Source organism: Prionailurus bengalensis, chromosome A3 (genome assembly GCF_016509475.1).
Source record: "Prionailurus bengalensis isolate Pbe53 chromosome A3, Fcat_Pben_1.1_paternal_pri, whole genome shotgun sequence".
Classification (NCBI taxonomy): domain Eukaryota; kingdom Metazoa; phylum Chordata; class Mammalia; order Carnivora; family Felidae; genus Prionailurus; species Prionailurus bengalensis.
Window position 1 is genome coordinate 60,908,311 of NC_057354.1, and position 22,604 is coordinate 60,930,914.

The 22,604-nt window shown below is 35.8% G+C and overlaps 1 protein-coding gene across 6 annotated transcripts in view; it reads left to right on the forward strand.

Annotated features, from left to right (window-relative positions):
* The window catches only part of TSGA10 (testis specific 10), a 166,736-nt gene that overhangs the window by 127,370 nt on the left and 16,762 nt on the right, over positions 1–22,604 (forward strand). For all 6 annotated transcript variants that reach the window (XM_043603186.1, XM_043603185.1, XM_043603184.1 and 3 more), the window contains one exon: positions 11,288–11,497. In XM_043603186.1, the coding sequence (XP_043459121.1) occupies positions 11,288–11,497 (210 nt within the window). The remainder of the gene's footprint in view (positions 1–11,287; positions 11,498–22,604) is intronic.

The window sequence follows — 22,604 nt, forward strand, 5'->3', positions numbered from 1 at the left end:
TGTTACTGTTTTTAAAATTCTCTTTAGGGTGCCTGAGTGGCTCAATTGGTTGAGTGTCTGAATCTTCATTTTGGTTCAGGTCATGATCCCAGGGTTGTGGGATTGAGCTCTATGTTGGGCACCATACTGAGCATGGAGCCTGCTTAAGATATTCTCTTTCTCTATTTCTCTCTCTTTCTTTCTTTCTCTCTCTCTCCTCCCCTCCCCTGCTCTTGCATGCACTCTCTTTCTTTCAAATAAATAAAAATAAATAAAAGTCTCTCTTTATCTTTAATCTTTGATATTTTAACTAAGTCATGATGTGGAACTCTTTGGGTTCATCTCATTTGGAACTTTCTGTGTTTCCTGAACCTGGATGTCTGTTTCCTTCCCAAGGTTAGGGAAGTTTTTAGATATTACTTCTTCCAATAAGCTTTCTATCCTTTTCTCCCTCTTCTCCCTTTGGAACTCCTATAATGGGAATATTTTTTCACTGGATGTTGACTAAGAGATCCTTTAACCTATGCTCATTTTTAAAATTCCTTTTTCTTTTTGTTGTTTAGCTTGGGTACTTTCTATTACCCTGTTTTCCACATTGCTGATTCATTCTTCTCTTTCTTCTAATCTATTGTTGATTCCATCTAGTGTATTTTTTCATTTTGGTAATTATATTTTTCAACTCTAATTGGTTCTTTTTTAATATTTTCTATCTCTTTGCTGAAGTTCTGAGTTCATCCAGTCTTCCCTCCAGTGTAATGAGCATGTTTATTATCATTACTTTGATATTTTTGTCAGGTAGGTTGGATATTTCCACTTCATTTAGTTTTTTTTCTAAGGCTTTGTATGTTTTCTTTTATTTGGAGCATATTTCCTCTGTCTTAATTTTCCTTGACTTTCTATGTTTATTTCTATGAATTAGGCAAAACAACTACTTTTCCTAAACTTGAAGTAACTTTCTTGTGTATAATCTTTCCCTTTGTAGGCTGGGTGTGTCTGGTGAATTTCACTGGCTGGCTCAAGCTGTGGCTGGATGGGATGGGGGATCTGGGACACTCAGTGCTGGGGCTACCCTGGTGGGATGACTGGAGCTAAAGTGAGAATGGTTTTGGGCAGTCCTGGGATTCTCTGCACAGAGGGCATCTTGGTTGGACAGTTGAAGCTGAAGTGAGTGGAAGCTTAAGTGGTCCTGGGACTCCTTGTACAGAGGGCACTCTAGCAGGACAGCTGAAGCTGAAATGCTGAAATGGGTACAAGTTGGGGCAGGGGGGGAGGTGTCTTTCTATATAGAAGGCATTATGGTATGATGGCTGAAGTTGATATGGGTGCAAGTTGGGGCATTCCACGGGTGGGGCATCTTGGCAGGTTGCTGGAGCCAATGCAGGTGTGGGCCTGGAGTGTTCCAGGATGCTTTGTGCCTGTGCCACCTTGCCTGCCTTCTTTTTTTTTTTTTTTAATTTTTTTTTATTATTTTTAAATTTTTTTTTCAACGTTTATTTATTTTTGGGACAGAGAGAGACAGAGCATGAAAGGGCGAGGGGCAGAGAGAGAGGGAGACACAGAATCGGAAGCAGGCTCCAGGCTCTGAGCCAACAGCCCAGAGCCTGACGTGGGGCTCGAACTCACTGACCGCGAGATCGTGACCTGAGCTGAAGTTGGACGCTTAACCGACTGAGCCACCCAGGCGCCCCTTGCCTGCCTTCTTTTATAGTGAGATTTAAATATCATATTCTATCTTAATTATGGTCATATAAGCCATACATCTTTTTTTAACTTCTTTTTCTACAGTATATACCATGCGTCTCTTAATTGTCATAGTCTACCTTCAAATAATACATTACTTCATAGTACACTTTTATTTCCTATGTCCTATCATTTATCCTAATGTTCTTACATTTTACTTCTTCATATATTGTGTTCCCCATAGTGCATTATTATTTTCACTTTAAACTCATCATTTCACTTTAAATAAATTAAAATGTGAGGTGAATGAAAGGCTTTTTTATTCATTCACATATTTACTTTTTTTTTTTTTTCTCTTCATTCCTTTGAGTGGATCCAAGTCTTCATTGACTCTCATTTTCTTTTTGCTAGAAGAATTTCTTTTAAACATTTCTTGCAGTTCTGTTGGCATCAACTCAGGTCTTATTTGTGTTAAAAAGTGTTTATTTCACCTTCATTCCTGAAGAATGTATTTGCTGAGTAGAGAATTATAAGTTGGTAGGAATTGTTTTTTGCTGTTGTGGTTGGTTTTTTTGAGCATTTTGGCAAAGTTGTTTCTTTTTTCTTAAAGTTTTAATTTAAATTCCAGTAGGTTAATATACAGTGTAATATTAGTTTAAGGTGTACAATAAAGTGATTCAACAATTCTGTACAACACCTGGTGCTCATGACAGGTGAACTCCTTAATCCCTGTTACCTATCCCCACTGAACTTCCTTCTTGTAACTATCAGTTTGTTCTCTATAGGTAAAAGTCTGTTTCTTGGTTTGCCTCTTGCTCTTTTTCTTTTTCCTTATATTCTGCCTGGTGTAGTTTCTAGACAGAAATCTGAAGTCAAGTTCAGCTGGTTAAATTTTTTTTCTCTTTACCCCTGGCTTTCAGCAATAGAATGTTCCACAGTTGAAATTAATGTTGTTTTCCTTATGTTTATAATATTTAATTATAAGTTTCATCGAATTTAGAAAATATTTGACCGTTATTTCCTAAGATATTTTTTGTTTCTTACTCTTTCTCATATTTTCCTGGAACTTGAATTGAAAGTACATTAGATACTTGATATTGCTCAACAGATCATTAATAATCTATACATTTTTCCCCGATCTTCTTATCTTTTTGCCTCACTTTGTATAGTTGCCATTTTTTGTGTCTTCACATTTAGTGATCTTCTGACATATCTGATATGCTGTTAATTCCATTCAGTGAAGTTTTTATTTCAGAGATTATATTTTCTTCTTCAGGTAGTCCATTTGGTTCTTTTGAATGTATTTTACTTTTCTTCTTCTTTTTTTCCCTTTAAGTCCTTAAATGCCTATTTGGTGCATTTATAGTATTTGTTTCAGTGTCCTTGTTTGCTAATTTCATTATGTCTGACACATTTGATTCTGTGTTGACTGACTTTTCTCTTGATTATGGATCTCATCTTCCTACTTCTGGCCCCACTTAGTGAGTTATGATTGTATTCTGGATGTTGTTAATTTTACGTTGTTGAGACCTGGATTTTGAAAGTATTGGATTTATCTTGCCAAACTAAGTTACTTGACATTCACTTTATTTTTTTGAGGATTATTTATAAACTCCTTAGGATAGCTCTAGAATAGGGATAACGTTTACCCTCTACTAAGATGTGACCTTCGTGGGTTCTCTATTGAGTACCTACTTTTCTGTTGAATGCCTTGTATAGTCAGTGACATCAAAGTGTCTCCACTCTCAATGATGAGATTTTGAATGCATTCTGGCCCTATATCAGATGTGGGAATTGCCTAGCTCACAGTTTTCCTGATAATTGTTCTTTTCTAGGAAGTTCTTTTCCTGGCTTCATTCATGAGTTTCACTCATGTATGTGCAGATTTCTGGAACTCCATCTCTGCATAGCTCCCTTTTCTCTGGTGATCTGCTCCACAAATTCTAGACACCTTGGCTTCCCTGAATTCTGATATTTATCTTTCAAACTCATTGATATAATTAGACTGTGTTTTGGTTCCTTTTCCTTCATCATCCAGAATTTGCACCTAAGCAAGATGCTATGGCAACGATAGGGTTCACCTTGTTTGTTTTCTTTCCCTTAGAGATCATAGTTCTCTGCTACCTATCCATTGTGTGTAAACAAGTTTTTCTTCCTATATTTTGTCCATTTGTCTAGTTGTTTGTGACATTGGGTTAATTCAGACCATATTACTATCTCTTGTATCATGGATGATAGCTGTTTTAAAGCCCTTGTTAATACCATGACCTTTGTCAATTTTTAATCTATTTACATTGACTGATTTGTATCCTGCTGTAGGTTACATTTCTGCAACTTCACGTGTCTGGTATTTTTTAAATTGGGTGCTGGACATTGTGAATTTTACTTTGTTGAATGTTAGACTTTGTCGTTTTCCTTTTAAGAGTGTTATATTTTTCCTGGCAGGATGTTAAATTGCTTGCAGATCAACTGATACTTTCGAGATTATCTTTAAACTTTGATGGGGCAGGTTTAAGTTAGCTTTTTCTCTAAGACTAGTATAACCCTACCACTATGGTGTGACCCTTCTGTGTTCTCTATTAAGTGCCCAACCAGGGTGTTCATTAAGGACTCTTCATTTCAGCAGGTTCAAACACATTTTCCCAGCTATGTATCAGCTGTGGTTTTGTTTACTTTAGAGCTCTCTGGGGGTTCTTTCCCAGCCTTCTAGAGTTTGACTCTATATATTCATGGCTGAGTATTCAGTATCAGACTCAAGGAAACTCCTGGGGAAATTTCTGGATGTCTTTTTGTGTGTGTAGACACTTCATTTCTGAAATTATACCCACACATTTCACATGCTTATTTCTGTCTCCTCATATCAGCATATCAACGGTGCTTTGATTGAAATTTCTTTCCCTGAACTGAAGACTAGAAAATTGTCTCCTGATAGAAAGCTGGAATGATTGTAGGGCTCATCTTGTTTGTTTTCCTTCTCTCAGAGATCACAGCCCTGTGCTGCCTGTTGTCCTATATTTGGAAGCATTCCTTCCTTCCTTCCCTCCTTCCCCCTTCCTTCCTTCCTTCCTTCCTTCCTTCCTTCCTTCCTTCCTTCCTTCCTTCCTTCCTTCCTTGTTTTCCAGTTGTTAATAGTAGGAGATACATTCAGTCTCGGTTATTCTATGAAGGCTGGAAACAGAAGTATTATATATCTTTTCTTAGTCCTTTTCATCTGTCTCTAATACACATCATATAGCCTAATTTAAAAAATTCAGTCTGAGAGTATCTTTCTATTAACTGATAAGTTTAATCCATTTGTTTTTGTTTGAATTACTGGCACATTTATATTTATCATTCTAATTTATTTTGTATTTTGTACTTTCTACTTGTCATGATTCTTTTATGTTAATTCTTTCCTTCCTTTTATCTTATATATGTTTGTTTCCTTTATGCACTTTCTACCCCCACTATTTATTGGTTCAGAAGTTATATATTCTCTATTCTTTTAGTAGTTAAATTTGTAATATGCATATTTAACAAAATCTATTGTTAGTATTTCCAGCCCTTCTTCTAAACAGTATGTTGTCCTAGGAATATTTGAATATTGAGCACAACATCCTGCTGACTAGTGAGTGTCCTTTCTTATTCTCTCCCTCCCTCCCCCCCCCCACACCAATCTTTCATAAGGTTGTGTACTATTTTAGATCCACATTGATTTTTTATAGCCTTAAAAATAAATCACTACTTTCATGCAAAAATAAATAAATAAATCACTACTCTTGTTCTTATTCTTTCAGTCAATGCTTATTTATATTCACTTATATGTTTACAGAATTTTTCAACATTGCTTTTTGTGTTCTATTTCTTCCTTTGAAGTTTAATTTCCTTTCTTGAAACTACTCCCTTTCTTTGACTTGTGAGTTAATTTTCTCAATCTTTGCCTAAAATGGATTTACTTTACCCTTATTCTTCTGTATTAGTTTAGCTGAGTATAGAATTCTAGGTTGACAGTTATTTTCTTTTGATAACTTTAAAAGTAATGAGAAGTCTGTTCTCATTCTAATTGATCTTTTTTCTAAGTCTACCTTTTGTCATTTTTTTCTTTTAAGATCTTCTTTTTCTCTTTTTAGTTTGACTATCATGTGTATGTATTGTTTGAGGGAGGCTTTGGTTTGCAGTTTTTCAGAGTATTCATGCCTTTTAATAGTTCTGGAAAAATTCTCAGATGTTATTTATTTGAACATTATTGCCTTTAAATTTGCTCTACTGTTTCCCTCAACTTTTATAATATGCTTGTTGGATCTCCTAGTCCAAATTTTTATTAATCTTTCTTATCATAGTTTCCATATGTTTATCTCTCTGTACTGTGCTCTGTGTTTTTAGTATATTCATTCCTCTTCAGCTGTACCTGTTTTTTGATACATTCATTGTTTTTCATTTTCTTTACTACTTTTACCTTCTTTCCAGAAGTTCTGTTTGGTGCATCTTCAGATTTTCGTGGTTTTTTTTTCCCCTACATCTCATTCTTTTCAATTTTTTATTTAATATCTTCAAAACTTTTGAGCATATTTTTATGCCTTCTCCAATATTTTGTTCATTAGCTTGAAGTCCTAGAAGTCTGATCCTGGTGTGTGTTAGTTATGTTCCTCTGACTCTCACTCATGGTGGATGGGATCCCCCTGAGTTTTTAGGCTCCTTTGAAGCAGGAATTTCCCCCCTCTAAAGAATCTTACATGGCCAGGGAGATGAGTTTGCTTCTACAAAGGGACTCTGTGTTATCATTGGCGTGGGACAAATTTCATGTTAGAGTTGAGAATTGGGAATGGATAGTGTGAAGTCAAACTACAAAACTGAGTAAAGGCAGACCTAAGTTTTCTTACAGAAGACGTTTTTCCCTATCCAGAGGGTAGAAGAAGATAAACTTTTGCTTATATCTCTTTGAGGTTGAGTGGATTTTTCCTCTGGAGTCTCCTTTCAAAGATTCCAGATTATGTAGAGGTCCCAGAGGCAACTCTACATTAGTCCTACTTCTTATTCCCTGTCTTGCTTGAATTTTGAAACAAGCCTTTTACTGTCACTGGGTCTCCCTACCCCCAACTCTTAGTTTCAGGCCTTATTGTTTGCTTCATGCTCTTTGTTTTTGTTTGTTTGTTTGTTAGTTTTTTTGTTTTTTGTCTTTAGTATATGAGATTGTTTCTTTCCTGCAAGCTCAGCTATGAATTGTGAAAATATTTTTTTCTATTTTATACAAAAAAACCCCAAAACTATTTTCCTCTTAGCTGAATCAACTGTCTTACTAGAACCTGAAATGTTCAGTGTTATCTTTCCAAAACATAAAGCTAGTCATATCACCTCCCTCTTTTCATAAAGGCCATGTAGGAAAGACTCAAAGCTAATATCTTCAATGGGGAAAATCTGAGAGCTTTCCCCCTAATCATGTTAGGAACATGGCAGGGATGTCCACTCTCACCACTGTTGTTCAACATAGTGTTGGAAGTCCTAGCCTCAGCAATTAGGCAACAATAAGAAGTAAAAGGCATTCAAATTGTCAAGGAAGAAGTCAAACTTTGACTCTTTGCAGATGACATGACACTCTACATGGAAAACCTGAAAGACTCTACCAAAAAACTGCTAGAACTGATACATGAATTCAGCAAAACCACAGTATATAAAATCAATGTACAGAAATCAGTTGTATTTCAAAAATCAATAATGAAGCAGTAGAAAGAGAAATCAAGGAATAAATCCCATTTATAATTGCACCAAAACCATAAAATACCGACGAATGAACATAACCAAATAGGTAAAAAGATCTGTATGCTGAAAACTATAGAACACTTGCAAAAGAAATTGAAGAAGACACAAAGAAATGGAAAAACATTCCATGCTCATGGATTGGAAGAACAAATATTGTTAAAATGTCATTACTACCCAAAGCAATCTACACATTCAATGCCATCCCTATCAAAATTATACCAGCATTCTTCACAGAGCTAGAACAAACAATTCTAAAATTCGTATGGACCCAGAAAAGACCCCGAATAGCCACAGTAATATTGAAAAGGAAAAACAAAGCTGGAGGCTTCATAATTCCAGACTTCAAGCTGTATTACAAAGCTAGTGCTGGCACAAAAACAGACACATAGATCAATGGATGGAACAGAATAGAGAACCCAGAAACGGACCCACAAATGTATGGCCAGCTAATCTTTAACAAAGCAGGAAAGAATATCCAATGGGAAAAAAACAATCTCTTCAGCAAATGGTGTTGGGAAAACTGGGCAGTGACATGCAGAAGACCACTTTCTTACACCATTCACAAAAATAGACTCAAAATGGATGAAAGACCTAAATGTAAGACAGGAAACCATCAAAATCCTAGAGGAGAAAACGGGCAACAACCTCTTTGACCTTGGCTGCAGCAACTTCTTACTAGACATGTATCCAGAGGCAAGGGAAACAAAAGCAAAAATGAACTATTGGGATCTCATCAAGATAAAAATGTTCTGCACAGTGAAGAAAACAGTCAACAAAACTAAAAGACAACCAACAGAATGGGAGAAGGTATTTGCAAATGAAATATTGGATAAAGGGTTAGTATCCAAAATCTATAAAGAACATACCAAACTCAACACCCAAAAAAACAAATAGTCCAGTGAAGAAATGGGCAAAAGACATGAGCAAATTCTTTTCCGAAGAAGATATCCAGATGGCCAGCCAACACATGAAAAGATGCTCAGCATCACTCATCAGAAGGGAAATACAAATCAAAAATGAGATACCACTTCACACCTGTCAGAATGGCTAACATTAACAACTCAGGCAACAACAGATGTTGGTGAGGATGCAGAGAAAGTGGAACCCTTTGCAGTGCTGATAGGAATGCAAACTGGTGCAGCCACTCTGGAAAACAGTATGGAGGTTCCTCAAAAAATTAAAAGTAGAGCTACCCTATGACTCAGCAATCACACTACTAGGTATTTACCTAAAGGATATAAAAATGCTTATTCAAAGGGGAAAATACACCCCAGTGTTTATAGCAGCACTATCAACAATAGCCATATTTTGGAAAGAGCTTAAATGTCCATTGACTGATGAATGGATAAAGATATGCAATAGAACATTACCTGGTGATCAAAAAGAATGAAATATTGCCATTTGCAACAATGTGGATGGACCTAGAATGTATTATGCTAAGTGAAATTAGAGAAAGACAAATACCATATGATTTTAGTCATATGTGGAATTTAAGAAACAGAACAGATGAACATAGGGGAAGGGAAGGAAAAATAGATAAAAACCAAGAGGGAGGCAAACCATAAGAGACTCTTAAATATAGAGAAAAAACTGAGGGTTCATGGAGGGGTGTTGGGTGTGGAGATGGGCTAAATGCAAGATGGGTATTAAGGAGGACACTTGTTGGGATGAGCACTGGGTGTTATATGTAAGTGATGAATCACCAAATTCTACTCCTGAAACCATTATGACACTGTAGCTTTGTGTTAAATAAAATTTAAAAAAGAAAAAAATATTTCATTGGGTAAAAACCTAAATTTTAACCCAGCTTATCAGGCTGACTTGTGAGGTTTTTTTATACCTTTTCAACTGCATCTCCTATCACTCTTCTCTGTGGCTTCTGAGTTCCATTCATACTAGTCTTCTCTCTGTTGTTGGAGCAGAGCAGTGTGTTCCCTCCTTCCACACACTCCCTTTAGGGCCTTTGTACTTAGCATTCCTCCAATTCGAAAAACTCCCTTCCCCAACATACATTGTATTTCTATTCACCATTCAGATCTCAGTTCATGTGTCATTTATCAGGGAACCTTTTCCTGACTTCTCTGATCCTCTTAGTATAGGTCAATTTCCTTTGTCATACAGCTTTTTTTCTCTACAAGTATTTGCTTAATATGTATTTATATAGTCATTTCTGTGATTATTTGATTGATGCATGGCTCTCCCATAGTCTGGAATGTCATGAGAGCAAAGACTGTTTTGCTTATCATTGGATATGCATCTAGGTGCATTGACTGGAACACAGAATATACTAAAAAAATGGAATGGATGGGCAGATGGATGGGTAGGTGGATGGATAGAAGGTTGTCTGAAAAATGAGTGAGAAATAGAGGGAGTGAAGAAGGAAGAAAGGGAAAATTGTGGCCAAACAACTTATTCCAGGAACAATTTTTTTGTGCTGTGCACTTATAAAAGCAGAAAAATTTCTTTATTTGTCAGTTCTGTCAGTTTCACACAATAGCAAAAACTTCTCTGCAGTGCACTTATTTAAGACATGTCTCTGAAACAGTAAAAAGGAGGGTATTATCTTGAGCTTTTGAAAAAATTTATATGACTTGAATCTTATATTACAGTTTTTAGGGGCTCCTGGGTGGCCCAGTCAGTTAAGCTTCCAACTTTGGCCCAGGTCATGATCTTGTGGTTCGTGAGTTTGAGACCCCCATTGGGCTCTGTGCTGACAGCTCAGAGCCTAGAGTCTGCTTCTGATTCTGTCTTTGTCTCTTTCTGCCCCTTCCCTGCTCATTCTCTCTCTCTCTCTCTCTCTCAGTCTCTCTCTCTCTCTCTCTCAAAAATGAAAATAAACATTAAAAAATATTTTCATATTGCAGTTTTAAAAATATGCTTATTTCCCATAATGTGGATGTATTTTTTTTTTGAGAGAGAGAGAGAGTACAAGTGGAGGAGCAAGGCAGGGAGAGAGAGAGAGAGAGAGAGAGAGAGAGAGAGAGAGAGAGAGAGAGAGAGAGAATTTTAAGCAGGCTCCACACTCAGTGTGGAGCCCAATACAGGGCTCAATTTCATGACCCTGAGCCAAAATCAAGAGTTGCACACTCAACTGAATGAATCACCCAGGTGCCCCATGTGGCTGTATTCTCACTTTATACTTGCCCAGAGTCTTTTTCTCTCAGAGTTATTAGTAAGTGCTAGAGAGCTGTCAGTCCTCATTTTATGATATTATGATCTAGATAAACATTCCATTTAAGAATTGGAAAATGGGTATTGTGAGTGAAACAGTAGTGACTAAAGTTTTGTCTTTTTTTATTTTATTTTATTTTTTTATTTTTGAGACAGAGAGAGACAGAGCATGAGCAGGGAAGGGGCAGAGAGAGAGGGAGACACAGAATGTGAAGCAGGCTCCAGGCTCTGAGCTGTCAGCACAGAGCCCGACGCAGGGCTTGAACTCATGAACTGTGAGATCATGACCTGAGCCGAAGTTGGACGCTTAACCGACTGAGCCACCCAGGCGCCCCTAAAGTTTTATCTTTAACAACAATAATACTTATCTTATAGAATAATTGAAACTGTGGCAAGAATAGAACTACAGACCAAACATATATGTGTTGCAACTAGCTTTGGAGTTGAGACTTTTAAGTGGGAAAACTTGTTTTCTAAACACATTAAAAATAATGACCATTTGACCACCTTACCTCATGGATTTTATGTATAGACATTTGAAAGCTGTATTTATCTTTCCCAGGGTATTTTGTATGTACTATTATCACCTATATTGTATAAAGTTCCTTATAATCTAAGTGTACTATCAAAAGATTTCCCTCATTTTGTCTTCCATATTGTTGTTTTTTTCAAGTTAAAAAAATGTGTATATATGTGTATATATATAATTTCGTCTTTGCAGCACTTAAATGCAGAAAGGTCTTACAAGTCCCAGATTTCTACCTTACACAAGTCTGTTGTAAAGATGGAAGAGGAACTTCAGAAGGTTCAGTTTGAAAAAGTGTCTGCCCTTGCAGATTTATCTTCCACAAGGGAACTTTGTATTAAACTTGACTCAAGCAAAGAACTTCTTAATCGACAGCTGGTTGCTAAAGATCAAGAAATAGAAATGGTATGTAATACACTTTTAAGTGGTTCTTTTAATATTATTGCTACTATAAAATTACTATAATCTTAGAAAAACAAATTGTTTTTATAAAATATTACATCAAGCCATGTCTATTAACTTTAGATTTTATTTCTAAAGTCCAAGAGATAAATTTCTAACAGAGCTGTGTTCCAACAATTCATGAAGTAACAGAAACTTTTCCTTTGAGCATGCATTTACTTTTAGCCAGAAGAATTATAAAACACATTGACATAGAAATCAGCAAAGAACTATGAGGTTGGGATTTACTCAACTAATTGTATTCTTTTAAGCTAAATTTATTTTAAGCTATAATTCAGTCGATTGTATCTGCTGACATTGTGTTTGCCACCATGAATAAAGGTTCAAAACATGAATGGATCTAGAGGATATTATGCTAAGTGAAATACACCAGGCAGAGAAAGACAGATACCATATGATTTCACTTATATGTGGAATCTATAAAACAAAACAAATGAATAATCTGACCCATAAATACAGAGAACAAAATGATGGTTGCCAGAGGGGAGGAGTGGGGTGATAGGCAAAATGGGTGAAGGAAAGTAGGAGATACAGGCTTCCAGTTATGGATTAGTAAGTCATGTGGATAAAAGGTATAGCATAGGGAATACATTCAATGGTATTGTAATATTATTCATGATGATAGACGGTAACTGCACTTGTGGTGAGCATAGCCTAACATACAGAGTTATTGAACTACTATGTTGTACTCCTGAAACTAATATAACACATACTCAAAAGAAGAAGAAGAAGAAGAGGAGGAGGAGGAGGAGGAGGAGGAAGAAGAAGAGGAAGAGAAGGAAAAGGAAGAAAAAAGAATAGAAAAAGAGAGGCCTTTTCTCCCGAGGACCTCCCAGTATTGATATGCAAATTATTTGTATGAATGTTATACTGGTAAAAAATATTCAGGGTTTTAGAAAGGGAATTCCTAATTGGCCTACGGGTATCAGGGAGGAGTTCACAAGGATGTACTACTGAGCTCAGAAGGAGTAAAGCACCCATTCAGAGGAAGCAGCAACATAGACAACAGTATGGAGTTATAAATGAATTCTTGGGGCACCTGGGTTGCTCAGTTGGTTAAGTGTCTGACTCTTGATTTCAGCTCAGGTCATCATCTTACGGCTTTGTGGTTTTGAGCCCCACATTGGGCTCTGTGCTGACAGTGTGAAGCCTGCTTGGGATTCTTTCTCCCTCTCCCTCTATCTCTGCACTTCCCCCACTTGCACTGTCTCTGTCTCTCTCAAAATAAATAAATTTAAAAAAAATAAATGAATTCTTGAGTGAATAGTAAATGATTTCCAGTGGCCATTGTGGCATTCACAGGTCAATGTGGCTGGAGATGTATCTGGAGAGATAGTTGGAGCCCTGATCCTAAGGGGATATGTCTACAAGTTGTATAATGTAATTGAATTTACCCAAAGAATACAAAAATACTAATTCAAAAGGATACATGTATCCTGATGTTTATAGCAGCATTATCTACAATAACCAAGTTTTGGAAACAGCCCAAGTGTCCACCGACTGATGAATGGATAAAGAAGATGTGGTATATTTACACAATGGAATATTACTCAGTCATAAAGAAGAATGAAATTTTGCCATTTGCAGTGACATGGATGGAGCTAGACAGTATTGTACTAAGTGAAATAAGTCAGTAAGTAAGAGACAAATACCGTATTATTTCACTTACATGTGGAATTTAAGAAACAGATAAGCAAATGGAAAAAAAGAGAGAAACCAAGAAACATACTCTTAACTACAGAGAACAAACTGATGGTTACCAGAGAAGAGGTGGATGGGGGGGTGGTTAAATAGGTGATGGGGATTAAGGAGTCCACTTGTTTTGATGAACACCAAGTGTTGTACAGAAGTGTTGAATCGCTATATCATACACCTGAAACTGATATTACATTGTATGTTAACTAACTGGAATTTAAATAAAAACTTTTAAAAAGTTGACAAATTGTGGTCATCTTTACAGTTCCCATTTTAAAATTTTTCTAGTCTACTGTTTGTGAAGAGGATATGATGGATTTGAGAATCATGAGTCTGTTGGTTTCTCTAAGAATCCACTGTTGGGGCACCTGGGTGGCTCAGTCAGTTGAGCATTAGATTTCAGCTCAGGTCATGATCTCATAGTTCGTGGGTTTGAGCCCCACGTCAGGCTCTGTGCTGACCACCTGCTCAGAGCCTGGAGCCTGCTTCGGATTCTGTGTCTCCTTCTCTCTCTGCCCCTCCCCTGCTCACACTTTGTCTCACTCTGTTTCTCAAAAATAAATAAATGTAAAAAAAGAATGCACTGTTAATATTTTATTAACACTTTGTCTCACTGTTTCTCAAAAATAAATAAATGTAAAAAAATGTAAAAAAGAATGCACTGTTAATATTTTATTAACTAAGTGGTATATGCAAGAATTTTCCAACTCTTCCTTTATTATTTCACCAAGAACTTTAAAATCAATTTTTTAAATGTTTATTCATTTTTGAGAGACAGAGAGAGACAGAATGTGAGCGGAGTAGGGGCAAAGAGAGAGGGAGACACAGAATCCAAAGCAGGCTCCAGGCTCTCAGCTGTCAGCACAGAGCCTGACACGGGCTTAAACCCATGAACCGCGAGATCATGACCTGAGCGGAAGTCAAGATTTTTAACTGACTGAGCCACCCAGGCACCCTCAGCAAGAACTTTTTAATGATGAAAGTAACTCATGAATAGATTCTCCCTGTAAAAATTCAAATGATATGTCCTTAAGTTTTTCTTTAAAAATATTTTTTACTTGCTGTTTTCAAATTGGGAAACTAACACATGTCATTACAACTGAAACAATATTAAGATGAAATACCAGAAAATATTATCCCAAAGTTTCTTAAAATGGTAATACATCATGACTAAGTAGTATATAGTCCAATAATTTTCTTTAAGCTTTAAAATCATTACCCTTAGAGGTACAACAGTATATAAAGTTGAAAGTGGTTTATATTAATTTTTAAACATTTTAAGGATGGTTACTTCAAGTTTTGTAGCTTCTTTACTCTTCTCATAGTTTTTTCTATTTTTTCTTTTATTTTGTTAAAATACACATAACCTTTTCTGTCTTAACCATTTTTAAGTGTACAGTTCAGTGGTATTAAATACATTCATATTGTTGTGCAGCCTTCACCCTGTCCATGCCCATATCTTTTCATCTTGTAAATCTGAAACTCTATACCTATTAAATAATAACCTCTTATTCTCCCCTTTCCCAAGCCGCTGGCAACCATCATTATACTTTCTCTCTTTATGATTTTTACTATTCAAAGGGCCTCATATAAGTGGATTCATATAGTATTTGTCTTTTTGTGACTGGCTTATTTCACTTAGCATAATGTCCTCAAGGTGCATCAATGTTGTAGCATATTACAGGATTTATTTCCATTTTAAGGCTGAATAATATTCCATTGTTTGAATATACTACATTTTGCTTATCCATTCATCATCCAGTAGACTCTTGCATGGCTTCCATGTTTTAGTTATTGTGAATAATGCTTCTTTGCCCATGAGTGTACAAATATCTCTTCAAGGCCTTTCTTTTAGTTCTTTTGTATTTATATCAAAAACTGGATTTCTGGATCTTATGGAAATTCTGTTTTTAATTTTTTTGAGGAAATTTTGTTCTTTTTTCTACAGTGACTGTACCATTTTACATTCCCACCAACAGTGAACTTGGGTTCTGGTTTCTCTACATCCTTGCCAACACTGATTATGTTTTAGTTTTGTTTTTTCTGTTTATGATAATAGCTATCTTAATGGATGCAAAGTGGCCAGGCTAAGTCTAACAGTATTTTTTTAATGTTTATTTATTTATTTGAGAGAAAAAGAGAGGGTGCACACTAGCAGGGGAGGGGCAGAGAGAGAGGGAGAGAGAAAATCCCAAGCAGGCTCCATGCTGACAGCACAGGGCTCAAACTTGCGATCATGACCTGAGCCGAAATCAAGAGTCCAACGCTTAACCCACTGAGCCACCCAGGTGCCCCCTAACTGCATTTTAAAATACTCCTGACATGTAACCAAAATCTATAAGGAACTTATCAAATTCAACACTTAAGAAACAAGCAACCCTGTTAAGAAATGTGCAGAAGATATGAACAGACACTTTTCAAAGAAGACATCCAGATGGCTAACAGATGCACAAAAAGATGCTCAACATCACTCATCATCAGGGAAGTACAAATCAAAATTATGTTGAGATACCACCTCACTCCTTTCAAAATGACTAAAATTAACAACACAAGAAACAACAGGTGTTAGTGAGGATGTGGAAAAAGGGGAATCGTCTTGTACCGTTGGTGGGAATGCAAACTGGTGCAGCCACTCCGGAGAACATTATGGATTTCCTCAAAAAACTAAAAATGGAGCCACCCTATGATCCAGCAATTGCCCTGTTAGGTATTTACCCAAAGGAAAAATAATACAGATTAGAAGGGGTACATGCACCCCAATATTTATAGCAGCATCACAACAATAGCCAAACTATGGAGAGAGCCCAAATGTCCATCAACTGATGAATGGATAAAGAAGATGTGGTATATATACACAATGGAATACTACTTAGCCATCAAAAGGAATGAAATCTTACCATTTGGAATGACATGGATGAAGCCAGAATGTATTATGCTAGGGGGAAATAAGTCAATCAGAGAAAGACAAATACTATATAATATCACTTGTGTGGAATTATGAAATGAAACAGATGCATGTATGGAAAGGGTGGAGGGGGAGAGAGAGGGAAACAAACCACAGAGAACAAAATAAGAGAACTAATTGAGGATTCATGGAGGGAGGCAGGTAGAAGATGGGTTAGATAGGTGATGGGTATTAAGGAGGACACTTGTGATGAGCACTGGGGTGTTGAATGTAAGTGACACATCACTGAATTCTACTCCTAAAACCGCTATTGCACACTATGTTAACTAACTAAAATTAAAATTTTTTTTTCCCTTGGGGTGTCTGGGTGGCTCAGTTGGTTAAGCATCCGACTTCAGCTCAGGTCATGATCTTGCAGTTTGAGAGTTTGAGCCCCACGTTGGGCTCTGTGCTGACATCTCAGAGCCTGGAGCCTGATTCTGATTCTGTGTCTCCCTCTCTCTTTTCTCCTCCCCACTCATGCTCTGTCTCTCTCTCAAAAATAAATTAACATTAAAAAATATTTAAAAATTTTTTGCCTTGAAATTTAGTTATTTACGTATATGTGTTTATACATTACATAATAAACTGTAATTTCAAGTGTTAGAGCCATCTTATTTATCTTTGTATTTCTTTAGCTGTACTAAGCATATAGGGGACACTCAAATAATTTTGTCTAAACTAAAATTTGATTTTGAGGTATTATAGATTCACATGCAATTGTAAGAAATAACACAAAGTATCCTTTACCTGGTCTCCCCAATGGTAACCTCTTGAAAAACTATTGTATAATATCACAACCAGGATGTTGACATTGAATCAGGAAGGGTATAGAACATTTCCATCACAGGATCCATCATGTTGCCCTTTTGTAACCCTGTCTACTTCCCTCCTATCCCCAGCCCCTCCTTAACTCATAGCAACCACTAATCTAGTCTCCATTTCTATAATTTTGTCACTTCAAGAATGTTATATAAATAGAATCATATGGTATGTAACCTTTTGGGATTGGATTTTTTCACTCAGCATGATTCTCTGAAGATTTATCTAGGTTGTTGTATATACTAGTAGTTCATTCCTTTTCATTGCTAAGCAGTATTCCATGCATGGGTGTAACACAGTTTGTTTGATTATCCATTGAATAACACCTGGGCTATTTCCAGTTTTTGGATCCTACAAATAAAACAATTGTAAACATTGTCTTGATGTTTTTGTGTCAAACTAAGTCTTCATTTTTCTGTAAATGCCCAGGAATGCAGTTTTTAGATCATATGGTAGTTGTATGATTCATTTTTTAAGAAAGTGCCAAACTATTTACCATTTTGCATTCCCACCAACAATGTGTGAGGGATCAGTTTTCCACATCTTTGTCAGCATTTGGTGGTGTCATTATTTTTTTTATTTTAACCATTCTGATATGTGTATAGTGTATGTGTATTATGGTCTAGTTGCACTTCCCTAAATTAAGGAAGTGGAACATACTTTTATATGATTATCTGTCTTTATATATCTTCTTTGGTGAAACATCTCTTTTGTATCATTGGATTGTTTGCTTTTTAAATGCTGAGTATTAGGAGTTCTTTATATATTTTAGATACTGGTCCTTTATCAGATGTGTGGTTTGCAAATATTTTCTCACATAGTGTGAGAAGTTTTCATCTTCTTATCAGTGTCTTTCTCAGAGTGAAAGTTTAAGTTTTGATGACGTGGAGTTTATCAATTTTCCCTTTATGAATTGTGTTTTTGGTTTTAAGTGTAAAAATACTTTGCACAGCTCTCAATCCCAAAGATTTTTCCTAAGATTTATTCTAAAAATGTGATAGTTTTATGTTTCACATTTAATGTCATGATCCATTTTGAGTCAATTGCTGCATAAGGTGTGAGGTTTTCATCAAGGTTCATTTTTTGCCTATGGGTGTCCAATTGTTTTGGTAATTTTGTTGAAAAAGAATTTCATCCTCCATTAAATGGATTTTTTTACATTTGTGAAAAATCATTTGGATGTATATGAGTGGGTATATTTCTTGGTTTTCTATGCTTTACATTTGTCTATATATCTGTCTGACCCAATACCACAGTTTTGGTTACTATAGCTATATAATAAGTCTTTAACTCAGGTAGACTGATTTTATCCACTTTATTCTGCTTTTTCAAAATTGTCTTAGCTATTCTCATCTCCTTGCCTTTCCATATAAATTTTAGAATAGTCTATTTTCGCAAAAAAAAAAATCTTGCTGAGGTTTTGATAGGAATCACATTAACCCTGGGAAGAACTGACATCCTTACCATGTTGAGGCTTCGAATTGATGAACATGGTATATCTTATTTAGATCTTCTTTGATTTCTTTTATTACCTGTGCATAGTTTTCAGCATGTAAGTTCTGTACCTGTTTTGTCAGATTTACAAATACAGAGCACAAAAAATTTTCCCTTTTTTTGAGCTACTGTAAATGGTACTGTAGTTTTAATTTTGCTGTCAATATGCTTATTACAAGTATATAGAAGTATTGATTTTTGAATATTTATCTTACATTCTCTGACCTTGCTGAACTCACTTCCGGGATCTAGGAATTTTTCTGTAGATTCCTTAAAATTTTTTATGTAGACAAGCATGTTATCTGAAAATGGGGATTTTATTTCTTCATGTTCAGTTTTTATCCCTTTTCTTGCCTTTTTACAGTGGTTTAGTGCTATGTTGAAGAAGAGTGGTGAAAGTCCTTTCTTCCAATCTTAGGGGAAAAGCAGTCAGTCTTTTACCATTAAGTATACTGTTATCTGTACAATTTTGTAGATGCTTTTTATCAAGTTGGGGAAGTTTCTTTCTTCCTATATTTCTGAGAACTTTTATTATGAATGAGTATTGAATTTTTGTCAATTGCTTTTTCTGCATCAATTAATATACTCGTGTGATTTTTTTTCTTTAGCCTGTTATGATTGGTTATGTTAATTGATTTTTGAACTCTGAACCAGGCTTGCATTCCTGTAATCACTCAGATAATTTTAAATGAGAAAGGAGAGGTTAAAGGAAAAAGATCTATATCTCCTTCTTCATTCTCCAATGGAAATTATTTAAAGCACTAGAATTAGGAATTTTAGAATCTTTTATAGTCTTAGTTTTCTTTGCTTTATGTTTTTAAAAAAAAGTTTTAATGTTTATTTTTTGAGAGAGAGAGAGAGAGAGTGTGTGAATTGGGGAGGGGCAGAGAGAGAGGGAGACACAGAATCTGAAGCAAGCTCCAGGCTCTGAGCTGTCAGCACAGAGCCCAACATGGGGCTCAAACTCATGGACTGTGAGATCATGACCTGAGCCAAAGTCAGCCCCGGTGCCCAGGTGCCCTGGTTTTCTTTGTTTTAAAAAATATATATTTATTGAGTGTTATTTCATAACCCTCCTGGGAGCTTCCCAGGTGTAATTTGAAATTAGTCCCTGTACTCAGAGGGCAGGAAGAGGCCAAAAATCGAGGCAGACCACTCCAGGTTGGGAGGTGGCAGTTTTGTTTGCAAAAGGAACTTATGTATGAAGTTTGTCTTGGGCAGCAGCAAGATGAATGGATCCTTGCGTTCACCCACCAATACATAAAACCTTATAAAGTGGCCCAAAGTCGGCTCAGTCATGTATACTGTGTAGGTGTTTTCAATATCATATATTACTATCTCAAGGCTATGTCCTTGGAGCAGCCTCTGGGAGTGGGGGAGGCAAGTGGAACCCACATTTCAAGGACAGGGGAGGGAGTAAAGGGCTTTTGAGTGTCTAGGTCTAGTTAATAGGTGAATTGGTGGTCACATCTTTTTGAAGATGTTCCACAAAACTAAGATATATATACCATACCAATTCACCTAGGTCGTAGTTTTCTATTTTCCAAATAAATATAGTATATCTTTCTCTTATCTAACTCTTCTCAAGAAGAGTGTTAAGAACAGGAATTCCAAATACCCTTCCTTTAATGTTCTTTAATTAATAATTGTGTTATGGATGATTTCCTTCAGAATAATATGAGAAGTCTTTGGAGAATCTCATTTAATTTTTAATGAAACAAAAGATTTTTAAAAGTGTTATCATCATCTTAGGTTACAGTGGATTTCAGAACCATTCTCCTATAATAAATGTTTTGTTTTATTTCCTTTTAGCCCTTTTCTTTTCCTAGCCAGATTTTTATGTTGTTTTACATATTTGCAATAGTAGCATATTACAATTGACTATTCTACTTTTCACTACTTCCCTATTGCTGGGCAATAAAAAATTTCAGATTTTTAATTTGTATATAAAACAACCTTGTAATTATTTGTTGCATAAAACTTTTGTCACATTTTGCATTTTATTTTTAAGATGTATTCATAGAAGTGGGAATTTGAGCATATATAGCCAGAGAGCTTTCAAAAAGTGATGATACACAGTTAAGAGGAAACTAGTGGTTCTCTGCTGGGCAGAAGTTTCTGAATATTATGAAGCAGAAGTGCTTTCTCTTTAGTCTGCACCACAGAAGTGAGATGATGAAGGGAATGTCAGTCATCATTTGAAAAGCATGGCAAGAAGATGTACTTGTGCTGCTGCTGTGACTCTAAGGCCTACCACTTTTAGAAGTTGATGTGGCAAAGGTGGCTATCCTGCCAAGTAGAAGAGAAAGTATAGCTGTGGTGTAAAGGCTAAAAGTTGAAGTACCACTGGGACCAGTCCAGTGAGTCATGTAAAAGTTGTATACCACAGATTCAGTCATGGATTCCATGAACGAGCAACACCTGAACCCAGGAGGGCAGCTGTTGCATTATCCAATTCATCCTAAGGATTTCAGCAGTTAGTCATGAAATGAAAGTTTTTTGAAGGAACTAGTAACTTTATGAAAACAAGAAGCAAAACAATTGGCTACTTAGAAGTTTAATAAAGAACCATGGAAAGTGATAGCTAAAAGGACCTCTCCTGGAGTCAGAGCAAGCCTTAAAGACTTACCCAAAACTGCCCTGGAAGGGATCCAAATTTAATTGCATCAGACTGTAAAGCAATTTATACCCCTAGGCCATTGTCAAAATCAGTAGAGTAGTCAGCCTGCAATTAATAGAGGCTAACATTTAGATGATACCAGTAGAGACAGGCCAGCTAGAAACTTAATACAAGATCAGGTAGAAGGTAGGCTGGCTAAATCCACTGTCATCCCAAGAGAATGGTTTAGAGAGACTATGAACATGCTGATGGTAAATGAATCAGAGTGATTGTGCACATACCTTGAGAAGAAACATCAGAAGCTGTACACTGCAAGGAAAATATACTTCATGGAAACTGTCCAGAGGAGGGAGGGTGGGAGGGCAGGAGGAAGTACAGACCACAATAAGCCCTGAGGTGGGGAGGAGTATTCCTGAGTATTCAGAGTATTCAGGAGTATTCTGAGTTATTACAATATGGTATCTTAAATGTCCAATTTTCAACAACAATTTGACTTTCAAAGAAACAGGAAAGTGTGATTCATCCACAGGTAAATAAAGCAAGTAAAAGAAACTGCCTTTGAGAACAGTTTATAATTTCTATATCCTTATTATTATTCTCTATTGATGAGACATTGTCATCATACATTCCTTTACTTCTTTAAACATGGTTTCCTTTAGTTCTTTGAACTAAAATATTTACTTATATATTAAAATATTTATAGTTATTTGAGCCAAAATATTTAGAATAGCTGCTTTGAATCCTTTATCTGTTAAATTTGACTATTATATACTTGCTCTCTTTTATTCTATCAACTTATTTTAAAGATATATTAATTAAAAAGTAATTACAACAATATATTATGGGACTTATTTCATATAGATGTAACATGTAAAATTCTAATAGCACTAAAGAGGGGAGGAGGAAATAGAGCTATATAGTAATAATATTTCTGTATTTATCTGGAAGTAAATGGTTCAACAATAATAGTTGGAAACGTCAATACAGCACTCTCAGTAAGGAAGAGAGCAACTAGACAGAACATCAACAAGGAAATAGAAGACTCCAACAAAACTAAAATCAAACTGGAGTTAACATATCCATGTTAACAACAGTAGAATACACGGTTTTCTCAACTACATGAATGATCCTCTAGGATAGTCCAAATGTTAGGCCATAAAACAAGCCTCAATAAATTTAAAAGGATTCAAATCATATTCTCCCACCAGAATGCAATTATTAGGAATCAATAAAAGAAGGAAATTTGAGAAATTCACAAGTAAATGGAAATTGAACAACGCACTCCCCAATATCAGTAACTCAAAGAAGAAATCACAAAGAATAAAGAAAATGAGATTAATGAAAATGAAAAAATGTGCCCAAATTTATAAGATGCCAATTCAAGCAATACTTACAGGGAAATTATAGCTTTATAATTTATGTCTATATGTTTTTTAAAAATAAGAAAGATCTCAAATCACTAATCTAAGCTGGAA